The sequence below is a fragment of the Rhinoderma darwinii genome, unplaced genomic scaffold (genome assembly GCF_050947455.1).
Source record: "Rhinoderma darwinii isolate aRhiDar2 unplaced genomic scaffold, aRhiDar2.hap1 Scaffold_730, whole genome shotgun sequence".
Taxonomy (NCBI): domain Eukaryota; kingdom Metazoa; phylum Chordata; class Amphibia; order Anura; family Rhinodermatidae; genus Rhinoderma; species Rhinoderma darwinii.
The window spans coordinates 187,852-215,158 of NW_027464292.1; the positions used below are offsets into that span (position 1 = coordinate 187,852).

General features: G+C 44.9%; 1 protein-coding gene across 1 annotated transcript; it reads right to left on the bottom strand.

The window, feature by feature from the left end:
• Window positions 1-265: 265 nt before the first annotated feature.
• LOC142729647 (uncharacterized) lies at window positions 266-21,542 on the bottom strand. The gene is made up of 7 exons (XM_075849284.1): window positions 21,523-21,542; window positions 8,618-8,769; window positions 8,312-8,503; window positions 7,984-8,227; window positions 7,768-7,865; window positions 7,465-7,573; window positions 266-3,381 (listed from the first exon to the last, which is right to left on the bottom strand). The coding sequence occupies exons 2-7, from the start codon at window positions 8,693-8,695 to the stop codon at window positions 1,448-1,450; spliced, it is 2,655 nt and encodes an 884-aa protein (XP_075705399.1). The 5' UTR covers window positions 8,696-8,769; window positions 21,523-21,542; the 3' UTR covers window positions 266-1,447.
• Between the last annotated feature and the right edge of the window lie 5,765 nt (window positions 21,543-27,307).

Below are 27,307 nucleotides of genomic sequence, written 5' to 3' on the forward strand. Positions count from 1 at the left end.
ATAATGACTATTTATTTTGGTCAAAGTCGCACCTGATCTAATAGTATGGGAATGACCAATAGGCTGCTAGACAGCATGGTACACTACATATAACCATGTGACTGGCACCTTATAGAAGACTAAGTTCAAACTACCGTTATGTTCCGTTCAGGGCTCTCCCGTCAGAGATGAACGAGAGTCCAAACGGAAAGCATCGCTTTCCATTGAAATACTATTGATTTCAATGGTAATTCTTTTGTTTCAGATGCATTCTGTTTGCCTGCGTTGGCTTGGTTTCAGTTTGATTTTTACGGAACAAAAGTGCTGCAGACTGTACTTTTGCTTCAGAAAAAAAAAAGTGAAACACGGCGAACGGAGGCAAACGGAATGCATCTGAAACAAAAGAATTACTATTGAAATCAATGGTAATTCAAACAAAAGCGATGATTTCTGTTTGGACTCTCGTTCATGTCTTCCTCTGATGTTAGGGCCCTAAGCGGAACATAACGGTAGTGTGAACTTACCCTTATCTGTATAATAATAAGCAGCCACCTCGGTTCTGGGCGGCAGTTGTGAGCGACTATTTATCAGTATTTTGCTCCCGTGTGAACTCGCTCTTATCACATTGGCGTGTCTGCATCCTGCTGCGAACTAGTATTTCATTCTGTCGTTGTATCAGTAAGTACGGACTTTTTAAGTGATATGTTGTACATATCCAATTTTTTGTGATTTACATGGGAGAACGAGCAAATTATATTGTAGTATAAATTTTTTGGGCAAACTAAAAACATTAATTTACAGAAGGAAAAAAAGGGGCATTAGCATGTGTTCTTATTTTTGCCCATTTTCCCTTATATCTAGTTTGAAACATTAAAAAATAACCAGTTATGTGTATACTATTTGGCTAAAGTATGTTAAGTACTAAAGGGGTTTTCCCACAAAGCACATGGGCAGGATAGGAGATATATGTGTGATTGCTGGGGGTCCGATCGCTGGAAACCCCAGCAAGGAGAACGGGGGACCGAGAATGGAGCACTGGTGCGCATGCTCGGCCAGCACTCAATTCATTTCTATGGGATTTTCGGGACCGCTGTCTCCGGCACCTCCATAGAAACTAATGGTGCGCTGGCAGAGCACGCGCACCAGCGCTTCATTCTCAGTCTCCCGTTTTTCCCACCGATCAGATATTTATCACCTATCCTGTAGATAGATGACAAATATCAATTATGGGAAAACCCATTTAAGCATTTAAAAATCTGGGTCAGGAAATATGGATTCAATATAACACTTTACTAGACAATAGGCCACGCCTTATTGCCTAAAGTATCCAATCAGAGTTTAACTTTCATTTCTTAAAATACTCTGAACAAATAAAAGCAGAGCGCTGATTGGTTTCTGTGGGCAAGATTACCAGACAGTTTTGATAAATGAGGCTCATTTCTTATCCTTTTTTCTTCTGTGATTCTGTTCACGTAACTATAATTTGGGGGTGTATCGGATCAATGGTAAATCCATCCAAGACAGAAACATCGGAAACTTTCGAGACTCTTGAAGATGTATGAATTCTGTAATGTCTAATAAGATCTGATCTCTGGATAAAAGTTTTTCCACATTCAGAACATGAAAAAGGCTTCTCTCCTGTGTGAGTTCTTTGATGCATCTGAAGTTGAGAATTCCTAGTGAAACATTTTCCGCATTCTGGACATGAGAACGGTTTCACTCCTGTGTGGACTTTCTGATGCTCAACAAGACCTGATTTCATAGTAAAACATTTTCCGCATTCCAAACAAGAATATGGTTTTTCTCCGGTGTGAAATTTTTGATGTTTTACAAGGTATGATTTCTGGGTAAAACATTTCCCACATTCTGAACACAAGAAAGGTCGCTCATCTTGGCCATTTCTCTGACTAACTTCACTATGCCCAAATTTTGACGGCTTCTCTCCTGGGTGAATTTTTTGATGTCGGACAAGATCAGATTTCTGGATAAAATTTTTCCCACATTCTGAACATAAAAACGGCTTCTCCCCTGTGTGACTTCTCTGGTGTATTTCAAGCTGACATTTACGTGTAAAACATTTCCCACATTCTAAACATAAAAATGGTTTTTCACCAGTGTGAGTTTTGTGATGTTCAACAAGAGATTTTTTCTGGGTAAAACTTTTCCCACATTCAGAACAGGAGTATGGCTTCTCCCCTGTGTGAATTCTCTGATGTCGCTCAAGATGATCTTTTAGCATAAACCGTTTCCCACATTCTGTACATGAAAATGGCTTGTCCCCCGTGTGAATTCTCTGATGTTTAACAAGATATGCTTTTTGGGTAAACCCTTTTCCACATTCTGAACATGAAAACGGCCTCTCTTTGTCAAGTGCATGATGTCTCTCAGGATTGATACATGGATTACCTTCCTCACATTCCAAGCAAGAAAGACACTTCTCCACTGTGTGAATTTTCTGATGTTTAATAAGACCGGATTTCTGGGAAAAACATTTTCCACATTCTGGACAAGGATAAGGCTTCTCCCCCGTGTGAGTCCGATAATGTTTAACAAGACCCGATTTCTTAGTGAAACATTTCCCACATTCCAAACATGGATATGGCCTTTCTCCTGTGTGGGTTCTATGATGGTCAACAAGAATTGACTTTTTCCCAAAACGTTTTCCACATTCTAAGCACAAATATGGTTTCTCTCCTGTGTGAATTCTTTGATGTTTAACAAACATGGATTTTTTGGTAAAAGATTTTCCACATTCTGAACATGGAAAGGGATTCCGCTCTGAGTGGAGTCTTAGATGTTTAACCAGTACAGATTTCTTTGCAAAAGATTTTCCACATTCTGAACAGGAATATGGTTTCTCTCTCATGTGAAATCTCTGATGTTCTACCAGGTGGGATTTATAAGAGAAAGATCTTCCACATTCTCCACAAGTAAACGGCCTTTCTCCGGTGTGAATTCTCAGATGTCTACAAAGAATGGCCCTGTGCGTAAAACATTTTCCACATGTGGAACAAGTAAAAGGCTTCTCACCCGTGTGAAATACCTGATGGTCTAGAAGATGTGACTTCTGAGTAAAAGATTTGCTGCATTTATCACATGAAAACGGCTTCTCTCCTGTGTGCGTTCTCTCGTGTCTAAAGAGATTGGACTTCTGGGTAAAACACTTTCCACATTCAGAGCATGAAAACAGTTTACTAGGTCTTTGTCCAGCACTTTGTGTAGCAAAAGATGAATTGGGTAAAGACTCCTCTTGAAAATAGTACCCAGAGAACTGACGCTCATTGAAAAAATCTGGTGGTACGCTTGGGGCAATAGGGATTTCTCCTAGAAAATCGTGTTTAATATCTTCAATTTCACAATCTGGGGCTAAAAGTATATGTTCCTGTAACAACATGTTGTTATCTGGTGGAAATAAATAACTTTTAGAAATTGTTTTTAATACGCATAAAATACAATATATATATATATATTTTTTATATTACAACTGTAAAAACGTTACATATATTAAAAAGACTATTATATATGCTGCAACATTCTTATTAACTCATTAATATAAAGGAGAATACATTAATCATCTTCCTAATATACTAAAGTGAAATTCCTTTGACTCTGTAACAGCACATGACGGATATATGCGTCACGAGCGGGCGATCGTTCCTACCAGTGTACACCCAAGATCAGCAGCAGAAACAGCCGTTATACACAGCTGGGCTCCTGGCGCAACCCATGGGTTCCAAGATGAACCCCTTAGATGCTGCTGTCAATAGTGACTGCTGTTTGACTGAGAAAGCCGGCTCCTCTGTCAGCCCATCGGCGCCCTGCAACACTATTGCAGGGTGCCGATTCGTTACCATGGCAGCTGGGGGACGAACAAAGGTCCCCAGATCTGCCATGATAAATGGTCTATTAGGGCAATGCCAGTGATTTACTGACCGGCAATAATGCTTTGAAATAATATGTATTGCAAAGCATTATAGAGGCAATCTAAGAATCGTTGCTTCAAGTCCCCTTGAAAAACTAAAATGGAGTTTAATAAAGTTTAATTAAAACATAAAAATCCCCCAAAAAATAAATTAAAACCCTTTTTCATTAAAACATAAAAATCCCCCAAAAAATAAATTAAAACCCTTTTTCTGAAAATCCACGGGAGAATTGCGGCCCCATTCATTTCTATGGGGCCATGCACACGACCGTAGTTTTTGCGGTTCATTAACGGCCCGGGAGCCTGCACCGCAGAAAGAACGGACCTGTCTTATTACGGCCGTCTTCTGCGGTCCGGGCTCATTGAAAATAATGGCTGCGGCCATGTGCATTGCCCGCGATTTGCAGGCGGCTCGCGGCTGACAGTCCGCAGCCGGCCGACCCGAAAATCACAGCCGTGCACATGGCTACGGTCGTGTGCATGAGGCCTTATATATATTTTTTAAATGCGTCACCTAAATAAATCTTAGTTACTGCGCAATCATAATGGCCATCAAAACAAAAATAACTAAAGTTATACTGAACAGTACATCGCATATAAAAAATAAAGAAATGGCAGAACTTTTTTATTTTTTGCATTTCCTTGTGAAAAATAAATAAATAAGAGCTAATCAATAAAGCGGTGTTCACATCAGCGTTGGGCCTCCGTTCATCTGTTCCGTTCGACCCTTGCGTCGGAGGAACAAATGAATGGAAAGCTAAACGGTTGAAGTTGTTTTCCGTTCCGTAAAGTTTAGCGGAAAAAATAGCGCAGTGGAGGTCCCTTCCAAAAGAAAAATGAATGAAAGATAATCACATTTTATGTACCTCAAAATGGCGCCATTGAAAATTACAACACGTGCCACAAAAAACAAGCTACAAGCTACAAGCGGCAGCGACGTAGAAATAAAACCGTTATGGCTCTTGAAATGTAAGAACGGGGGAAAAAGAAATAACGGTCTGTTCATTAAAGTCGGAACAGGCCGAGTCGTTAGGAGGTTAATCAAGAATCCAATAGTCCAGGAAGGATTATCTGATACTTCAAGCCCAGTACTGCACTAATTCAGTGATGAAAGCGCTCGCCCTTAACCCCTTCCCTGTCCACTGCGGAAAACAAAGAAACTCCTATATTTACCGTCCTCCTTGAATGGCGTTTTATCCCATGTGACCGCTGCAGCCTGTGATGGGCTGCCGCGGTCACATGGGATGAAACATCATCCGAGGCTGGCCTGGACGAAGCAGCACAAAATTCTGGGTAAGTATAAGATTTTATTATTTTTTTTCTGAATTGCAACATCTGCTTTTGTTGCCACTTTTACCTCCCCATTGATTTCAACGGGGAAAACCCGCAACAAAAATGTAGCGATTACACAAATAAAATTAAAAAATTGCACCACAGGTCAATTGCTGAGCGACTCCTCGCAGTATTTACGCAGCGCGATTGGTCAAATCTCATCCACTCTGCTGCTACTGTATTATGCTGCAAATGTTCTGCAACGAAATACGTGGTGGAAAATTCGCAGTATATACACTAGGTGTAAAGTAATTTTTAACAAAAACGAATTATAAAGTTACACGAATCACACTGATTATTAAAATTAAAAAAAAACAAATAAATGCCTTTTAAATGTGTACATTGCCTTTAAGGTCAGGCTCCTTGCTGAAAGTGAGCCAGTTATTTGCATTTCGTGGATTTGTCACCTCTTACGATGCATTGGTAAATTAATTCACCAGGTTTGAGATATACTTTTCGCAAATTTAAAATAGGTGAATGGATTCTCCCACTGTAATGTTTGGACAAGCAAATTGACAAAATGGCAAATTGATTCACTCACGCCCATTAACCCCTTAATGACCAGCTACAGGTTTCTGTTTTTTACGCTCTGTCTTTCAGCAGCCATCACTTTTTTATTTTTTCATTGACGTGGCTGTATGAGGACTTGTTTTATGCGAGAGAAATACTATTTTTTTTTCCCCCGCAGTTGGGGGAGGTAAAAAAAACAAACTATTTCTTTAGGGCATAAATATAGGAAAAAAGCGATTCTTGGCATTGTTTTTCTCGTTTACTTTTTATCCCATTCACGTTTCACGCTAAATAACCCATTAAATTAATTTTTGATGTTATTATGGGCGCGTAGATACCGAATATGTGTAGGTTTTTTGTTTTTATGTAATGTGGGAGCAATTAAATATATTTTATGCAAAATGATGACTTTTTTTTGTTGTTACTTTTTTATTTTTTAATCCCATTAAGGGATAACTTTATTTTTTGCTTGTAATGTATTAGCGTACTCCTGTGTGTGGATACATTACACTGTAGTGTTACAGCTGCTGCTTAGAGGATGAGCGCTCATCAGCCTGATCTACAGCGACGCCAAAAGAAGGTGGGCGGTCGGGAAGGAGTTAATGGCAAAATCTGAGCACAAGGCTCCACATTGAGATGTGGTCTATAAATCTACAAATCAGCCCCCCCCCCCCCCCCCGCTCTCAGATGGTACCTCCCGGAGAGAAAGAGAATCTCATGAGATTTGAGCGCTGCTCTGCTGAAAGGAAAGTAAAAAACGGCGCCCTGTAATACGGAGGGAAAACTTTTGCACTTTTTTCAAAACCAATAGATCCTCTTTAACCCCTTCACTACCGGGACAATTTTCACCTTTTTGACTAAAACAAATAAAACCTGAATTTTGAAATGGTTGTGCCACGTGGGCCGTTTTTGACAGCATCCGAGTGTCACCCGATTGTCTTCACGGACCCATTCACTTTAGCGGGTGAAACGGGTTCGTGAAAAATGGTCCGAGTCTCCGATCCGAGGAAAGATAGAACATGTCCTATCTTTCCTCGGATCACTGACGGGACTCAAACGGCGCACACGGTCGCGTGCATGAGGCGTAATACCAATATATTTTTTGAAGGTAGACACTTGGCTCATTGTGAAAATGCCACCCAGCGCTTTACGATCATGGGCGCCTTCATGCGATTTTGCGTTCCCTAAAAAAATGCATAAATAATTACGTTTGTGGATAAAAGTCTGACATACGCCATCCTGCACGCGACAGAGTGCCACTCGGGCCGTTTTTCACGGCATCCAATGGTTTTTATGGACATTCACTTTAGTGGATGAATCTGGTCTGCGAAAATGGACCCGACTCTCCGATCCGTGGAAAGCACGTCCTTAATACATGTCCTATCTTTCCACGGATGACGGTCAGGACTCGGGTGGCACACACGCTCATGTGCATTAGGGTTTAAAAACATCTGTGCCACATTAAATATGTAAGTGCTTATTTTCTCAACTCTTTAGTAGAAAAAAAAAAAGAAGAAACCCCTCCCCCGGGCTGGGTTCATACATTGCGGTCAAAATGTATTTATTTGCCACAAAAAAAAATACTTTGCCGGGTATCATTTGAAAGCTCTGAGTTTAGCCACGGCACGTATTTAAGGTCTTGGCCGTGAAATGGTTGAACCTCATGTTCCACAGTTTTTATTTTTTTCAGTCTCTTCAGTATTTAGAAGGTTATAACTCACCAGGGCAAACATCTGCAGGAATTCCCTCCTCCATTGACCGATCACTCGTGACATTCATCTTTTCTTCGCTTTCTATAATTTCAACTTTAAAGTCAATTATATCTTCGCCCTGATCGACGATGTGGAAAAAGCAACGTGAATTTAGACAAAGTAGGAGGTTTTTATAATACCACCAGGAAAAGATCTGAAACCAAAAATGTCAACAACTACGCAAAACAAAATTAGTAGAAAGAAGTATGAGCTGAAACTTCGCTCCCGGCCGCTCCTCTACAGATCATATAAAGTACATGATGTCAGTTGTACCTCAAGATCCTGTGGGAAAAAGAGATTTTCCTCTGGATAATTCTGGGACTGTAGACGACTGGCACATCTCTCTGGTGGATTTCCTTCACTGGATCCATCTGTAAGATATACACACAGTGACTGAATGAACCCTTTATATGCGATGATCAGAAGATGGAAGTATCTGGATGACCATCAAAACTTCCTTTCTCCTTTACAATCCAAGTCTCCTCTTACCCGGAGGTGTGTGGTTCCGGTGGTCCTCCATCATGACGTCCTTGTACAGATCCCTCTTACCCGGTGATGTGCAGTTCCGGTGGTCATCCATCATGACGTCCTTGTACAGATCCCTCTTACCCGGAGGTGAGTGGTTCCGGTGGTCCTCCATCATGACGTCCTTGTAGAGATCCTTGTGGTCTTCTAGATACTCCCACTCCTCCATGGAGAAATAGACGGCGACATCCTGACATCTTATAGGAACCTGACACACAACGATACAGTCATCATCCCGACACATTATACCTTGTGTTATTATATAATGTCCCAGCATTCCCGGCAGTGTCACCTCTCCAGTCAGCAGCTCGATGATCTTGTGGGTGAGGTCCAGGATCTTCTCATTGTTGTTTCTCTCATGTATCAATGAGTGAGGTGGAGGCTCCGTGATGGGGCTCTGCGTCCTGCTCCATCCTCCGGACACACAAGGACGGCTGCTGGGGGTCACACTCTCCCCAGATGACGTCTTCACTACTGTGTAATCCTGTGTATGAAACACCAAAGTAACTACATAGATCACCAGGATCCCCACAGTCCAATCATACTGTTGCTTTCATAATAAAAAGAGGAACGTGAGGTCATTCCCCAAATTCCTCACCTCTCCCGTCAGAAGGTAGATGATCTCCTGAGTGAGATTAAATATAGTCTTGAATATTCTGGTGGGGCCCCTGTCCATCCTTGGAGGGTCAATCAGAGAGTGGACCAGGTCTTGAAGCGATACTATGACACTTCCGCATAGATCAGTTTCTCCTGCAGGAACATAAATGTGAAAAACAAGATGAGAATATAGTTTTTTATTCAATTGCCATTGTAAAGGAGAAGTCTCATATGATAACCCCCCTTCACCAATTAAAAAAAAATAATTAAAAAAATTAAAATACCCCAGTGTCTATTCCATCTTTAGAAGATAAATCCTGCCGATTGTAACATATCAAAAGAGAAATAAATTAAAGAAGTTAATTAAAGTGAATTAGAGAAGTTAATTAAAGTGTTGCCTAGAAAACAAGGTGCTTTTGAAATAGTAGTTCCCTACGGTGATTTAAGTAATTCATGACAGCCAATACGTCTTTTACGGCAGTCGTTAATGGGCCTTATTGCACAGTGCAGTCTTTTTAAGCTTCGCACGGGTGTATTCTGATGTCTCGTGACACCCGAGCTCCTGCTCTGATGGCCAGAATAGGAGGAACTTCCGATTATCGCTCCTTAGATGCCATGGTCAATAGCGACAGCGGCATCTAAGTGGTTTCAGATGGAGAGGGCTCCCTCTGTCACCCCATCTGCCCCCTACGACGCAATCATGAGGAGTCAGTGGGTGTAACGTCTATGGCCGGGGGCCGTCGTTCAGACTTACCCTCTGACGGCCCCGGCCATAGACATCTGTCTTCGCGACGTCAGCTCCCGCCAGGGAGACGCCGGCACTCACTTCCGGGTCCTCAGACTGTTTCCCGCAGGGCGCGCGCACGGCCTTAAAGGGCCAGTACGCGTCCAGCTGTCACCCATCAATAATTAGCCCATATGGCTGCTGGACTATAAGGGGCTCTGCCCACTTGTTCCTCGCCTGAGCGTTGTTGTTTACCTAAGTTTGTCTTGCAAATGATCTCCCAGTGTTTACTAGTTCCCAGTGTTACCTGTTCCTGCTGCCTGTACCCTGTATCCCGTGCTATCATACCTACTGATAAAGTCAAGTTGTGTCTTCCTCTGCATCCACGTGGTCACCTGCTGTGAAAGGCAAGTCGTGCATCCGCTACTGTCTACATTACCTCAGGTACCTGTTCTGAACTATAGACATTGTTTTGTACCTTGTTGGCTAGCTACTACCCTGCTACGTGGTACGGCCTAGTGGGTCCACACCCCGCGTCGTGACAGTACGCTCAGGTCATGGACCCCGCTGGCCAAGTCAAGGGCCTGTCATCCTCCCAAGCCATGCAGGTGGACCTGCAGGATCTGGAAGCATGACAGGATCAACTCTTTGTGACAGTAGACTCCATGGCACAGCAGCTAGGTTCGCTAACTACTTCCTTCACCGCTCCTATTCAAGCTCCTCCGATTGACCCTCCTGCTACACCTCCTGGCAGTCCCAGTTGACCCTCGGTTCTCGCTGCCATTGCCACCTCGGTTCGTGCAGGGGGTTTCTGAATCAATGCCAAATCCACTTCACTCTGCACGCCTGAGCATTCCCTTCGGCCGGAGCAGAGATCGCCTTCATTATATATCTCTACTTGCCAGCAAGGCCCTGGCATGGGCGAATCCAATCTGGGAACGACAGGAACACAAGATTTTCAGGGGTTCGTGCGGTTGTTCCATTCCGTATTTGAGGAGCCTGGACGAGTCTCGTCGGCAGCCAATGCTATCTTTAACCTGCGTCAGGACGACGCCTCCGTGGGCGAATACACTATCCAGTTCCGGACTCTGGCAGGAGAATTGTCCTGGAACAATGAGGCCTTGGTAGCACCCTTCTGGCATGGCCTGTCGCCCGAGATCAAGGACGAACTTGCTGCTCGAGATCTCCCAGCTGCCTTGGACGACCTGATTCTACTGGCTACCTGTGTGGACATAAGGCTCAGGGAGCGATCTCAAGAGATTCTACAGGAGAGACAGCTTCCTAGATTGGCGCCCAACTTCCAGCAATCCCTCTTGCCTTGTCCTTCTGCTGCACCCGAGGTTCCGATGAAGGTTGGATCGGCTTAAACTGTCTGTTCAAGAAAAAGGCTGGGTTCACACGACCTATTTTCAGGCGTAAACGAGGCGTATTATGCCTCATTTTACGTCTGAAAATAGGGCTACAATACGTCGGCAAACATCTGCCCATTCATTTCAATGGATTTGCCGACGTACTGTGCAGACGACCTGTCATTTACGCGTCGTCGTTTGACAGCTGTCAAACGACGACGCGTAAAAATACAGCCTCGTCAAAAGAAGTGCAGGACACTTCTTTCAGACGTAATTTGAGCCGTTCTTCATTGAACTCAATGAAGAGCAGCTCAAAATTTACGGCTGTCAGAGAAGCCTCGCAAAATGCGAGGAGGAGCATTTACGTCTGAAACGAGGCAGCTGTTTTCTCCTGAAAACAGTCTGTCCTTTCAGACGTAAATGCCTGCTATCGTGTGCACATACCCAAACAGCGCAGGCGCACATCTGGTCTCTGTTTATATTGCGGCCTCGCTGGCCACGTCGTGCGTCTGTGTTCCCAAAGGCCAAAGAAACCCCAACGACTGGGATTGGTTGGAGAGGCAACCCTGGGCGCTACGGCGTTTAATAGAGAAATCTCCTCCAAACTGTTTATTCCTGTGACAATCGTCGCTGGCGAGAGACCTCATCCAGTCTCTGCCTACCTGGACTCTGGCTCCGCAGCCAATTTCATCTGCCAAGACCTTGTGGATCTTCTTCAATTGCCCACTGTTTTGCTGGAGAGACCGTTGATCGTTGCCTCCGTAGATTGACTGCCTTTGCCTGACCCAGTATTGTCTGAGACCAAGCCATTAAGACTTCAAGTGGGAGCTCTTCATTCTGAGCTCATCTCCCTGTATTTGCTGTCCAAGGCCATCAACCCCGTGCTGCTGGGTTTGCCTTGGCTCCGTCTACACGCCCCAGTCCTGGATTGGAACTCCGGAGAGGTTCTCCAGTGGGATCCCAAGTGTCTCGACCGCTGTCTGGTGCATGTCCATCTGTTCCAGCCTTCTCCGTATCAGTCATTGGCAGGGTTGCCCCCTTGTTACTCTCACTTTGCTGATGTCTTCAACAAAAAGGAAGCAGAGACATTGCCACCACATCGAGCATACGATTGTCCGATCGACCTGGTTCCTGATTCGTCCCCTCCTCGCGGTAGAGTATACCCACTCTCCTTGCCAGAGACCCAGTCTATGTCGGCCTACATTAAAGAGAATCCGGAGAGGGGCTTCATACAAAAGTCTTGATCCCCGGCCAGAGCCTGGTTTTTCTTTGTCAAAAAGAAGGATGGATCCCTTCGACCCTGCATTGACTACCGAGGCCTCAACCAGATCACGGTGAAGAACAGGTACCCATTGCCGCTAATTTCGGAACTCTTTGATCGCATACGGGGGGGGGGGATTCCAAGCTAGATCTGCGGGGGGGGGGGGGGGGGGCTTACAATCTAATCCGGATCCGTCAGGGTGACGAGTGGAAGACTGCATTAAACACACGTGATGGACACAACGAGTATTTGGTCATGCCCTTCGGCCTGTGTACCGCTCCCGCAGTATTTCAAGAATTTGTCAATGACATTTTTCGTGATCTCCTTTATGCTTGTGTTTTGGTGTATTTCGATATCTTGATTTTTTTTCCACAGATCTTGTGACTCATCAGGGCCGTGTCCGCCAGGTGTTGCTTCGATTAAGGGAGAATCATCTTTATGCAAAGTTGGAGAAGTGCATGTTCCAAGAGATGTCTCTACCCTTCCTGGGCTATATCATCTCTGATCAGGGTCTCAACATGGACCCCGAGAAGGTCAAGGCTGTCCTGGAGTGGACACGTCCCCAAGGCTTAAGGGCCATACAATGCTTCCTGGGATTCGCCAACTTCTACAGACTGTTCATTCCCAACTTCTCTTCTTTGAAAGCCCCCATCTCCACACTCACTAAAAAAAGGTATGAATGCCAAGGTATGGACTCCAGAGGCGGAAGTCATATTTAAAACCTTAAAAAAGGCCTTCGCGTCAGCCTGTATTCTTCATCATCCTGATGTATCCCTACAGTTTTCGTTAGAGGTGGACGCCTCCTCTGTTGGTGCTGGTGCACTTTTGTTCCAGAGAGGTTCGAAAGGCAAGACTGTGGTATGTGGTTACTACTCCAAGCTGTTTCATGCCGCAGAGTGCAACTACTCGATTGGAGACCGGGAGTTACTGGCCATCAAGCTGGCCCTGCAGGAGTGGAGACACCTACTGGAAGGCGCAGCTCATCCTATCCTGGTCTTCACGGACCACAAGAACTTGACCTCAACAGCTGAACCCTCGTCAAGCCAGGGGGTCATTGTTTTTTGCACGGTTCCGGTTCGAACTCCAGTACCGACCTGCTGACAAAAATGTGAGGGCCTATGCCTTGTGTAGGTCATTTGAGACAGAGGTCACTGTGGAGTCCCCACAGAATATTATTGATCCTTCCTGCATATACTCTGTTAACCCTCTGCAGGTTAGAGACATTCCTCCGGGAAGAACTTTTGTACTTCTGGCTGACCGAGGAAGAATCCTTCGCTGGGGTCACAGTTCCAAGCTGGCAGGTCACGCGGGTGCCCGTAAGACCAGAGGCCTAATTGCCCGTCAGTTCAGGTGGCCGACGCTGCCCAAAGATGTCATGAACTTTGTCTCCTCCTGTACGGTGTGTGCAACAAACAAAGTTGCCCAATGCAGACCAGCTGGTGCTCCAACCACTGCCTGTGCCCGATGCCCCCTGGCGGCATATTGCAATGGACTTTGTCACCGACCTTCCTCTCTCTGCAGGTTGCAGTGTGATCTGGGTGGTGGTGGATCGATTCTCTAAAATGGCTCATTTTGTTCCCCTGACTGGCCTGCCTTCTGCTGCTTGACTGGCTGGCCTCTTTATACAACAAATCTTCCGCCTGCACGGCTTGCCCCTGCATATTGTCCTGGATCGAGGGGGGTTCAGTTCACCTCAAAGTTCTGGAGAGCACTCTGCGGCCTACTCGGTGTAAAATTTGACTTCTCCTCAGTCCAATTGACACGTCGAAAGGGTTAACCAAATTATGGAGAACTATCTGCGGCACTTTGTCGTCATACGACATGATGACTGGGTGCAGCTGCTCCCGTGGGCGGAGTTCTCTTATAATAACCATAACAGTGAGTCCACCACTGTCCGTTCTTCATAGTCTACGGCCAACATCCTCAAATACCCCTGCCCAGCTCTACTATGTCCCAGGTGCCTGCAGCTGACTCTACCTTCAGGGACTTTGCAGATACGGCAGCAGACACGATCTTCTATTCTGATGGATGGCGATGGACCACGTGATGAGAATGGCAGACACTAGAAGACGAAAACCTCCTCAGTTTCTTTCAGGTACTAAGGTCTGGCTGTCTTCCAGGAATATCCGGCTGAGGGTGCCATCTTGCAAGTTTTCCCCAGGTTCCTTGGACCCTTCGAGATTCTGCTACAGATCAATCCTGTGTCGTACAAGCTTCGACTGCCTCCTACCCTCAAGATCCCTAACTCCTGCCATGTCTCCTTGATGAAACCCGTGGTCCTGAACCGCTACTCCAGGACTCCTAGTTCCGCAGTGGCTTCTGGCGGTTCATCCGGAACATTTCGAAGTGAGGGAGATCCTGGCCACCAAGAAAGTGGGAGGAGGAAAGATGTTTTATTTGGTGGATTGGAGGGGATTTGGTCCAGAGGAGAACATTGATGCCCCTGTCCTCGTGAAGAAATTTCTTTCCCGCTCTGGTCCCAAGACGAGGAGGAGTAAGAGGGGCGGATACTGTAACGTCTATGGCCGGGGGCCATCGTACAGACTTACCCTCTGATGGCCCCGGCCATCTGTCTTCACGGCGTCAGCTCCCTCCAGGGAGACGCAAGCACTCACTTCCGGGTCCTCAGATTGTTTCCCGCAGGGCGCGCGCGCCCGCGCGTGCACAGCCTTAAAGGGCCAGTACGCGTCCAGCTGTCACCCATCAATAATTAGCCCATATGGCTGCTGGACTATAATAAGGGGCTCTGCCCACTTGTTCCTCACCTGAGCGTTGTTGTTTACCTAAGTTTCTCTTGCAAATGGTCTCCCAGTGTTTCCCGTTCCTGTACCCCATGCTATCGTACCTGCTGATAAAGTCAAGTTGTGTCTTCCGCTGCATCCACGGTGTCACCTGCTGATAAAGTCAAGTCGTGCTTCCGCTACTGTCTACAGTGCCTCAGGTACTCGTTCTGAACTACAGACATTGTTTTGTACCTTGCTGGCCAGCTGCTACCCCACCAGGCGGTACGGCCCAGTGGGTCCACACCCCGCGCTGTGACAGTGGGTTTCCATGGCAGCCAGGGCCTATGTCTACCAACAGTGTCTGCTTATAAAGCCTGGCCAGAGGCAGAGTCTAGTAGGTTGCCTGTCAGTTTTACACAGAGGTATAATACACTGAAAAATAGAGGTATTGTAGCATATTATAAAAGCGATCCAACAATCGCATAGTGAATTCCCATAGAGTAACTAAAACAAATTGTAAAAAGATCAATACATTTTTAGAGAAAAAAAGTCCAATTTAAATAAAATAAATTTTTTGCATTTAAAATGCTTGATTATGGAAAAAATTCATAATAATAATACACATAACTACCATCTCCCTGTCCGTAAAGGCCCGTACTATAAAATTATCATTTTATTTATTCCACATGATGTACGCCATAAAAAAAATTAATTGCTGGTCATCTCACGTCCCAAAAATCGAAGATAAAAAAAAACGAAAAATCCTCTGTATCCCAAAAAGGAACAAATGAAAAACCACGTTATCCTTCAAAAAACAAGCCCTCATACAGCTACGTTGACAGAAAAATAAAAAATGTTACGGCTCCCGAAATGCGTCGACAATTTTATTTAAAGGGTTTTTATTGTGCAAAAGTAGTAGAACATGATAAAACTATATAAATATAATATCGCCATAATCGCGCTGACCTGCAGAATAAATGTAACACGTCATTTATTCCGTATGGTAAACAGCATAAAAACAAAACCCCCCCAAAAACACGACGAATTACAGCTTTTGTTCCACCACCTACTGCAAAATACATTACATGTACCTCAAAATGGGGACATTAAAAATAAAAAACTTGTACATCAAAAATCTAGCCCTCGTATGGAGATTTCGATAAAAAAGTAAAATAAAAAAAAATGATGGCTCTTGGAAGGCAATGATGAAAAACCGAAAAAAAAAAATCTTGGTCAATAAAGGGGTGTTCTTAAGATCTCAGTATTGACTCAGTGTGTCCGATATGTCGAAACAATAGTCTTTGCAAATATAGAACATTTTCTAGAATGAGGCGTATCCCTTTAAGTAACCCATGCCAAGTTAGTGTTGTCCCCTGGTATATATATATATATATATACATACAAAAAAATTATAAAAGTTCAAAAAAACACACCTTTTACCATTTTTCCAAGAATGTACAAAAATATTTGGTATCGCTGCGTCAGTAAAAAAACGTACACATTATTTAACCCACATGTTGAATGGCGTTAAAAAAATGTTTTTTCCCCATTTCTCCACCCTAAATAATGTTTTGAAGTTTCCCAGTACATTAAATTAATCCATTAAAAAAAATTCGTCCTGCAAAAAATGAAAAAAAAAAAAGTTACGGCTGTTGGAAGGAAATACGAAAACTGTCCCAGTCATAAAAGGGTTATACGAGGAGGGCGTTATTTGAATTTCTAGGTCTCATCATTCCCCATGAGCTCCGCTGTGGTTCCCTCTTCTGGGCACGCACCTGAGCTCGGTTAATGACGTGCTCGCACATTCCCTACGCCGCTCGAATTCTCATAGATATAATTTTAATCTAATGTCTGACCCGTCTTCTCTGCAAAATCTTTTCAATAATCCACATTTCCCCCCCAGGTCAAACACCCCCACGTTTCAATGATGGCTGGATCACCCCCTTACTGCCGTCTTCCATCTCACTCGAAATGGGAAAATTATATCTTTCGAAGAATTGATTAACCGACTATTTGACAGCCGCACCGAACATGCTGCTGGCACAGTTGTTGGCCGCACTCCGTGTGGCCTTACCCTTAGCTAGATGGTACCGATCTCCCGTACGACTGGAGAAAACGTTTCCCTCCCAATGTAATCTACCCTTTTGTGGCGAGGTGAGATCGTTGTGTCACTTGAAACGTATGAAGAGGTGGATTTGGGCTAAACAATCTCCATGTCAGCTTGTCTCATTGGTCGGCGTTACTTAAAGCGATCCTCCGCTCCCGGAAAAGCATTTAAAATATGATAGGGTATATGAAAAAAATTACCTGGTGCCCTCCAGTTGTGCCCCTATGCCATGGATCTGCCGTTTTAGTGTCCCCTTTGTGCCGTTTAAAAATGGCTGCCATGCTTCTTAGACTACGAGTAAGACACTCCCACAGTTCTTGGATTGGCTAGAGATGCTCCCAAGAGTAGCTCTGTCCAATCCGTGAAAAGAGGGAGTGTCTTAGATTGAGTGGACATTTTGAGGGTTGGCATAAGGGGGTGACAGGAGGGCACCCGGTAATATTACTCCATATACCCCATCATATTTATTTCTGTTCTGACACAGGAGGGTCACTTTAAAGAGTTACTGTACTTTTCGAAGACTTTTGATATGTCAGACGCAAATCAGAACTTTGGATCGGTGGGGGTCTGGGTGCCGAGACCTCCTACTGTCAGCTGAGCGCCCTGCACATTCCGCTGTGATCGGCGCTCCTTGGCTGAAGACGGGCTCACAGATATTCTAGGTGAGGTGACTGCAGCCTAACAGGGCACGCCGATCACAGGTAAAGGTGCAGGGCACTCAGCGAAGCGCTTCTGTACGTTCAATCAGCGATGGTTGAGGTCTCAGATCCCAGACCCCCACTGATCAAAACTTTTGATATGTCCCTGACATATCAAAAGTTCTTGGAAAGTATAGTTACTCTTCAATACCCTGATTTTGAATGTCTCTAAAAAACGGCATAGACTGCCAACTGCGGCTGGGCGATTTTGGCCAAAAATTTTATCTACATTTTTTTTCAACACTGTGGGCGATTTTCCATTTGAATCTCGATTTTCTTATTTCTTTCTGTTTATTTAACAGTAATACCGAGAGATAACTTAATACATTTTCTTTATATAAATAACTTAAAGAGGCTGTCACCACATTATAAGTGGCCTTTCTTGTACATGATGTGATTGGCGATGTAATGTAGATAACAGTGGTCCTAGTAATAAAGAGGCTCTGTCACCACATTATAAGTGGCCTTTCTTGTACATGATGTGATCGGCGCTGTAATGTAGATAACAGTGGTCCTAGTAATAAAGAGGCTGTCACCACATTATAAGTCGCCTATATTTTACATGTGATCGGCGCTGTAATGTAGATAACAGTGGTCCTAGTAATAAAGAGGCTGTCACCACATTATAAGTGGCCTATCTTGTACATGATGTGATCGGCGCTGTAATGTAGATAACAGTGGTCCTAGTAATAAAGAGGCTCTGTCACCACATTATAAGTGGCCTATCTTGTACATGATGTGATCGGCGCTGTAATGTAGATAACAGTGGTCCTAGTAATAAAGAGGCTGTCACCACATTATAAGTGGCCTTTCTTGTACATGATGTGATCGGCGCTGTAATGTAGATAACAGTGGTCCTAGTAATAAAGAGGCTGTCACCACATTATAAGTGGCCTATATTGTACGTGATGTGATCGGCGCTGTAATGTGGATAACAGTGGTCCTAGTAATAAAGAGGCTCTGTCACCACATTATAAGTGCCCTATATTGTACATGATGTGATCGGCGCTGTAATGTAGATAACAGTCGTCCTAGTAATAAAGCGGCTATGTCACCACATTATAAGTCGCCTATATTTTACATGTGATCGGCGCTGTAATGTAGATAACAGTGGTCCTAGTAATAAAGAGGCTCTGTCACCACATTATAAGTGGCCTATCTTGTACATGATGTGATTGGCGATGTAATGTAGATAACAGTGGTCCTAGTAATAAAGAGGCTCTGTCACCACATTATAAGTGGCCTATCTTGTACATGATGTGATCGGCGCTGTAATGTAGATAACAGTGGTCCTAGTAATAAAGAGGCTCTGTCACCACATTATAAGTGGCCTATCTTGTACATGATGTGATTGGCGATGTAATGTAGATAACAGTGGTCCTAGTAATAAAGAGGCTCTGTCACCACATTATAAGTGGCCTATCTTGTACATGATGTGATCGGCGCTGTAATGTAGATTACAGCAGTGTTTTTTATTTAGAAAAACGATCATTTGTGACGGAGTTATTAGATTTATGCTAATAACTCCTATATTAGATTTATGCTAATGAGTTTCTCAATGGACAACTGGGCGTGTTTTACTATATGACTAAGTGGGCGTTGTGGAGAGAAGTGTATGAGGCTGACCAATCAGCGTCATACACTTCTCCCCATTCATTTACACAGCAGATAGCGATATAGCTATATCGCTATGTGCAGCCACATACACACACTATAACGTTACTCAAGTGTCCTGATAATGAATATACATCACCTCCAGCCAGGACGGGATGTCTATTCACAATCCTGACACTTCGCTAATACAATCTCGACACTACAGCATAGCAAGCGTAATCTCGTTTGAAATGACAGTTTACAGAGTAATCTCGCGAGATTACGCTGTGCTGTAGTGTCGAGATTGTATTAGCGAAGTGTCAGGATTGTGAATAGACATCCCGTCCTGGCTGGAGGTAATGTATATTCATTGTCAGGACACTGCAGTAATGTTATAGTGTGTGTATGTGGCTGCACATAGCGATATAGGTATCTGCAGTGTAAATGAATGGGGAGAAGTGTATGACGATGATTGGTCACTGATTTGTCAGCATCATACACGCCTCTCCACAACGCCCACTTGGTCAAAATGTAAAACACGCACAGTTGTCCATTGAGAAACTCATTTGCATAAAGCTAAAATAGGTTGTAATCCGTTAAAAATGATCGTTTTTCTAAATAAAAAACACTGCTGTATTGTGATTGTGCAGTGACAGAAGCGGAGCTGGAACAATGTGAAGTGCAGGACACTGATTGGTCACTGATTGATTGGTCAGCGTCATACACTTCTCTGTACAACGCCCAGTTGGTAAAAAGTAAAAACACACCCAGTTGTCCTTTGAGAAACTAATTAGCATAAATCTAAACTAGCTCAAAACTAGCTAAAAAATGATCGCTTTTCAAAATAAAAACCACTGCTGTTCTCTACATTACAGCGCAGATCACATTATGTAGGAGAGAGGGCACTTATAAACTGGTGACAGAGACTCTTTAAAAAAAAAAAAAAAATGTCAATCAGTTAAATAAAGTTTGAAAAAACCCAAAAAAAACAGTCAAAATCAAATAAAACTACTTTTTTTGCCCAAAAAGTGGTTTTATTTACTAAAAGTGTCAAAACAAATAACACATACACATATATGGTATCCCCGCGATCGTAACGACTTGACCAATAAAATAAACACATTAATTAAACCACCGGATGAACGGCGTCCAAAAAAACGCAAAAAACTACGGCAAAATTCTCTCTTTTCTCCCATTCCCCCCATAAAAAAATAAATAAAAGTTAATCTATAAGTCCTATGTACCTCAAAATAGTACTAATGAAAACGACACATTGGCCCGCAAAAATCAAGCCCACGTACGGTCACATCGACGGAAAAATAAAAACGTTACGTCTCTTGGAATGCGGCGATGGAAAAACAAGTAATTTTTTTCTAAAAGGCTTTTTATTGTGCAAACATAGGAAAACATATAAAACCTTTACATATTTGGTATCCCCGTAATCGTGCCGACCCATAGAATAAAGTTAACTTGTTATTTACACTGCATAGTAAACGGCGTAAATTTATAACGTGAAAATTAATGCTGGAATAGCTGCTTATTTTCAATTATCTCCTAAAATAAAGTTAATAAAAGTTAATCAATATATTATAAGCATCTAAAAATGGTACAATTACAAAATACAACTCGTCCCGCAAAAAACAAGCCCATATACGGCTATGTCGACAGAATAAAAAAAAAGTTACGACTCTTGGAATGCGACCGTGGAAAAACAAAAAATAATCCTTGGTCATTAACGTGCAAAATGGCCCGGTCATTAAGGGGTTAAATGTAAATATATTTCGGCACGCGTCATGGCGTGATCTGGACGTCGCGGAGGACGGTAAACCCTACGGACGAGGTTTTCTCCGACTATCCTGACGGGATTTCTTCACCTGGCTGATTTTTTACGTATTTTTTTTACGCGCAGGAAAAAATCTGCAAAAACGTCACGGATGAAGCTTTCCATTTACTTTAATGGCGATGCGCATCATTAGAACATGCGGGCGGTTTTTTTTCACGTAATAAAGCCTCGTGTCAACTCTTGGGTCTATTTACACATCGTCTATTCCCATGAATAAGAAAAACAAAAACAGATGAACAAAAAACGTTCGTGTTTTTTTTACGCGTCTTTTTTCAGTCTCCGTATTACGCCGCGTGAACTCAGCCTCGTGGTTGTTTTCGTTGCCCGGTTTGAACTACATCGCAGTAAATAACAGTAATTATCTCATCATTTTGAACCCCCTCATGTCCCCATGACAACACTGACTGGAGCATTTACCATATAATGATACAGTAAGTCACATGACTATGTATAAGAAGCTGCAGCAGCAGGAGGTGCCAGCAAAATCCCGCTCAGACCCCTCCATAACTGCTGCAGAGGCTGCTGTACAATACAGGAAGAGACACGATGTAATGGAGGAATTATAATGAGACATCTCCTCAGGAGACACAAGTAACACAGAAACTGACCCGCCACCGACTCACCCCGGAAGTAATCCTCACCTCAGACGCGCTGCATCTGCTCATTTTCCATAACTTCCGGTCCACGCGCACCACGTGATTCAATACCGGCGCCTGACTGGCTATTAGCAAGCAAAGTCCGGGCATTGCCCAATACCAAAAGGGCTCAGGTGCCGCTGTTTGCTACCGCGCATGCTCTTTACGATCATTATGAAGCGGCCATTGTTTTGTAGCCTGCTAGAGTGCCATTTTGTTATGGCCCATGAGAAACAGGAATAATTGGGCGTTAGACAAGCAGATAAAGGGTCACAAATATCTAGTATTATTTACAATTTTTCATAGAAATCACATCAACTGAAAAAATATTTGCAGCATACGCTTCAATAAAGACAATTATATACAAATAGTGGAAGTTTGAACAAGTAGGGATGCGTGTCAAAGTAGCAAAAAATGTAAAACTGAAACTGCGGGTCATCACTCATCCAACAAGGGTAATACCAGAATAAAAAGGAGTGTGGTTTGGGGCGTGGCTTCACACAGAATTAGTGGCAATCGTGGCATTAGGACATCTCTGTGACAGCGCCCAAGAGCGGAGTAGGGTTGGCACTCCTGGCCGGTAAACCGCAGACCAAGCCAGTATCCACATCAAGAAGCCGGTGCTGGTAAAAAATTCCGCAGAGGTACAATGTATGGCAATATCTACAGGGGGCGCTATGTGTGGCACTATCTACTGGGGGCACTGTGTGTGGCACTATCTACAGGGGGCACTGTGTGTGGCACTATGTATAGGGGGCACTGTGTGTGGCACTATGTATAGGGGGGCACTGTGTGTGGCACTATGTATAGGGGCACTGTGTGTGGCACTATGTATAGGGGGAACTGTGTGTGGCGCTATCTACAGGGGGCACTGTGTGTGGCACTATGTATAGGGGGCACTGTGTGTGGCACTATCTACAGGGGGCACTGTGTGTGGCACTATGTATAGGGGCCACTGTGTGTAGCACTATCTACACGGGGCACTGTGTGTGGCACTATCTACAGGGGGCACTGTGTGTGGCACTATGTATAGTGGGCACTGTGTGTGGCACTATCTACAGGGGGCACTGTGTGTGACACTATGTATAGGGGGCTCTGTGTGGGGCACTATCTACAGGGGGCACTGTGTGTGGCACTATGTATAGGGGGCACTGTGTGTGGCACTATCTACACGGGGCACTGTGTGTGGCACTATGTATAGGGGGCACTGTGTGTGGCACTATCTACACGGGGCACTGTGTGTGGCACTATGTATAGGGGGCACTGTGTGTGGCACTATGTATAGGGGGCACTGTGTGTGGCACTATGTATAGGGGGCACTGTGTGTGACACTATGTATAGGGGGCTCTGTGTGGGGCACTATCTACAGGGGGCACTGTGTGTGGCACTATGTATAGGGGGCACTGTGTGTGGCACTATCTACACGGGGCACTGTGTGGCACTATCTACAGGGGGCACTGTGTGTGGCACTATCTACAGGGGGCACTGTGTGTGGCACTATCTACAGGGGGCACTGTGTGTGGCACTATGTATAGTGGGAACTGCGTGTGGCACTATGTATAGGGGGCATTGTGTGTGGCACTATGTATAGGGGGCACTGTGTGTGGCACTATCTACAGGGGGCACTGTGTGTGGCACTATCTACAGGGGGCACTGTGTGTGGCACTATGTATAGTGGGAACTGTGTGGCACTATGTATAGGGGGCACTGTGTGTGGCACTATGTATAGGGGGCACTGTGTGTGGCACTATCTACAGGGGCCACTGTGTGTGGCACTATGTATAGGGGGCACTTTGTGTGGCACTATCTACAGGGGCCACTGTGTGTGGCACTATGTATAGGGGGCACTGTGTGTGGCACTATGTATAGGGGGCACAATGTGGCACTATCTACAGGGGGCACTGTGTGTGGCACTATCTACAGGGGGCACTGTGTGTCGCACTATGTATAGGGGGAACTGTGTGTGGCACTATCTACAGGTGTTAAGGATCTGCCAGGCACAGCTTCTGTATTCACGCCCATAGGTAATCAGTCTGCACCTGCTTCTATGTCTGTGAGACTGACTCCATCTTCCACCACTCAGGATGGCAGGCTTAGGAGTGGGAGAGCCTATCACAGCCTGGCCAGACGGAGCTAGCTCCCTCCCTCTGTCTATTTATACCTGCCTTTCCTGTTCCTCCTTGCTTGTGATTCTTCTCTGTTGGTTTCCTGGCCCTGCTGCAGCTTCTTTAACCATTTGACCCTGCTTCGTATTGACCCTGGCTTACTGACTACTCTTCTGCTCTGCGTTTGGTACCTCGTACACTCCTGGTTTGACTCGGCTTGTTCACTACTCTCCTGCTCTGCGTTTGGCACCTCGTACTCTCCTGGTTTGACTCGGCTCGTTTACTACTCTTGTTGCTCACAGTGTTGCCGTGGGCAACTGCCCCGTTTCCCTTTGTTCTGTGTTTCCTTGTCTGGTTGTCTGTCGTGCACTTACTGAGTGTAGGGACCGTCGCCCAGTTGTACCCCGTCGCCTAGGGCGGGTCGTTGCAAGTAGGCAGGGACTGAGTGGCGGGTAGATAAGGGCTCACTTGTCTGTTTCCCTATCCTGTAATTACAACAGGGGGCACTGTGTGTGGCGCTATCTACAGTGGGCACTGTATGTGGCACTATGTATAGTGGGCACTGTGTGTGGCACTATCTACAGGGGGCACTGTGTATGGCACTATGTATAGGGGGCACTGTGTGTGGCACTATGTATAGGGGGCACTGTGTGTGGCACTATCTACAGGGGGCACTGTGTGTGGCACTATGTATATGGGGCACTGTGTGTGGCACTATCTACAGGGGGCACTGTGTGTGGCACTATGTATAGTGGGAACTGTGTGTGGCACTATCTACAGGGGGCACTGTGTGGCGCTATCTACAGGGGGCACTGAGTGTGGCACTATGTACAGTGGGCACTGTGTGTGGCACTATCTACAGGGGGCACTGTGTGTGGCACTATCTACAGGGGGCACTGTGTGTGGCACTATCTACAGGGGGCACTGTGTGTGGCACTATGTATAGGGGGCACTGTGTGTGGCACTATGTATAGGGGGCACTGTGTGTGACACTATCTACAGGGGGCACTGTGTGTGGCACTATCTACAGGGGGCACTGTGTGTGGCACTATGTATAGGGGGCACTGTGTGTGGCACTATCTACAGGGGGCACTGTGTGTGGCACTATCTACAGGGGGCACTGTGTGTGGCACTATGTATAGGGGGCACTGTGTGTGGCACTATCTACAGGGAGCACTGTGTGTGGCACTATGTATAGTGGGCACTGTGTGTGGCACTATCTACAGGGGGCACTGTGTGTGGCACTATGTATAGGGGGCACTGTGTGTGGCACTATCTACAGGGGGCACTGTGTGTGGCACTATCTACAGGGGGCACTGTGTGTGGCACTATGTATAGGGGGCACTGTGTGTGGCACTATCTACAGGGGGCACTGTGTGTGGCACTATGTATATGGGGCACTGTGTGTGGCACTATCTACAGGGGGCACTGTGTGGCGCTATCTACAGGGGGCACTGATTGTGGCACTATCTACAGGGGGCACTGTGTATGGCACTATGTATAGGGGGCACTGTGTGTGGCACTATCTACAGGGGGCACTGTGTGTGGCACTATGTATATGGGGCACTGTGTGTGGCACTATCTACAGGGGGCACTGTGTGTGGCACTATGTATAGTGGGAACTGTGTGTGGCGCTATCTACAGGGGGCACTGTGTGGCGCTATCTACAGGGGGCACTGAGTGTGGCACTATGTACAGTGGGCACTGTGTGTGGCACTATCTACAGGGGGCACTGTGTGTGGCACTATATACAGGGGGCACTGTGTGTGGCACTATCTACAGGGGGCACTGTGTGTGGCACTATGTATAGGGGGCACTGTGTGTGGCACTATGTATAGGGGGCACTGTGTGTGACACTATCTACAGGGGGCACTGTGTGTGGCACTATCTTCAGGGGGCACTGTGTGTGGCACTATGTATAGGGGGCACTGTGTGTGGCACTATCTACAGGGGGCACTGTGTGTGGCACTATCTACAGGGGGCACTGTGTGTGGCACTATGTATAGGGGGCACTGTGTGTGGCACTATCTACAGGGGGCACTGTGTGTGGCACTATGTATAGGGGGCACTGTGTGTGGCACTATCTACAGGGGGCACTGTGTGTGGCACTATCTACAGGGGGCACTGTGTGTGGCACTATCTACAGGGGGCACTGTGTGTGGCACTATGTATAGGGGGCACTGTGTGTGGCACTATGTATAGGGGGCACCGTGTGTGGCACTATGTATAGGGGGCACTGTGTGTGGCACTATCTACAGGGGGCACTTTGTGTGGCACTATGTACTACTATTTGCAGATTTCATATATTTTTATACAGCAAACTCCGATCATCAGAAATTACGCTATAAATTTGTTGTTACAGTTGTTACGATACCAAATAAGCGTATATTATTTTATGTTTTAGGACTTATATTTAATAAAGTTTATTTATTGTAAAAAAAACAATGTGCATTTGCCTTTATTCTTTTTACAGATTTTTTTTATTTAACATTTTTATTTTGTATTAATTTAACTATTTTTTTTTAATCCCATAGGGGGATGTTTAATTATTTTTTTTTTAAATTGAATGTACTGGCATATATGTATATACTGACTGTACACAGGTGGTTGATACCTAAGTATGCCCTAACAATGGGAAATATGGTCAGACAGCCCTGGGGTCCTTCAATGGACCCAGGGCTGTCTGACCATATATGGTGTGTCCCTCCATCGCGTCACAGGGGTTCCCTTTGAATGCCGCAATCAGCTTTAATCACAGCATTCAAGGAGTTAAGGGCGGAAAACTGGCGTGGCCTATCATAGCAGGCCGAGGCCTTGATGTAAAGAAAACGTCTGGACAGGTGTGAACATACCACGACCAGCCAAGTAAAGGAGATGAGATTACAAGTAATCTCATCTACATGTTGCGGAACTTTTTCCGCACGTAAATTCACCTGCGTTTGTCTGCTGTTTTAATGTGAATTTACCGCGTGAAATCCGGCAACGTGCGCACGTGGAAGTGTACAGACCTGTAGCTGTAATAAGTTACATACACGCGTTGCATAATTTGATACGGAAAATCCACATCAAAACGGCAGACGCAGGTAAAATCCGCACTCACATTTCGTTCTTAGGCGCAGATTTTACATTTTGATGGTCGAAACAAATGCGGATTTTATCCCGTGAATTTTGGTGCCTTTTTTTGTTATAAGTGCAAGATAAATTTCATGTTGTTGTTTTTAAAATCCGCAACGCAGGTCAATCTACGCGATGAAAAATTCCGTAATGTGTAGACGAGATCACTTGCAACATAATTTACTTTGCTGGTACCGTATTACGCTACGGATTTGTCGCAATCTGCACGTAAGACGCATTGTGTGCAATTGTTGCACTAATATGGGCGCTCAACAAGTAGATAATAGTGTCTGTGGCACCAGTGGGGGAGGACATTCATACCCTCTCCCCAAAAATAAAATAACAGCAAAAACACCACGTAACCAACTGCGCATGCGCCCAGACTGTCATAAGCCGCACATAACACCGAAGCAGCAAGACCCTTTCACGTTACCCTGCTGTTGCTAAGGCTATACTGCGCATGCGCGCTAGTACAGAGCGCCGTTCCGGCCATATTGGATTTGGGCAAAGTTCGGTTGAAGCAGCCAATTGGAAAAGAA

Coding starts and splice junctions, on each gene's coding strand:
- LOC142729647 (XM_075849284.1), bottom strand. CDS start 8,695: ATGGACAGGGGCCCCACCAGAATATTCAAGACTATATTTAATCTCACT. Junction 8,228..8,311: donor TCGAGCTGCTGACTGGAGAG/GTGACACTGCCG, acceptor GTTGTGTGTCAG/GTTCCTATAAGATGTCAGGA. Junction 3,382..7,464: donor TCCTGCAGATGTTTGCCCTG/GTGAGTTATAAC, acceptor TATTTCCACCAG/ATAACAACATGTTGTTACAG.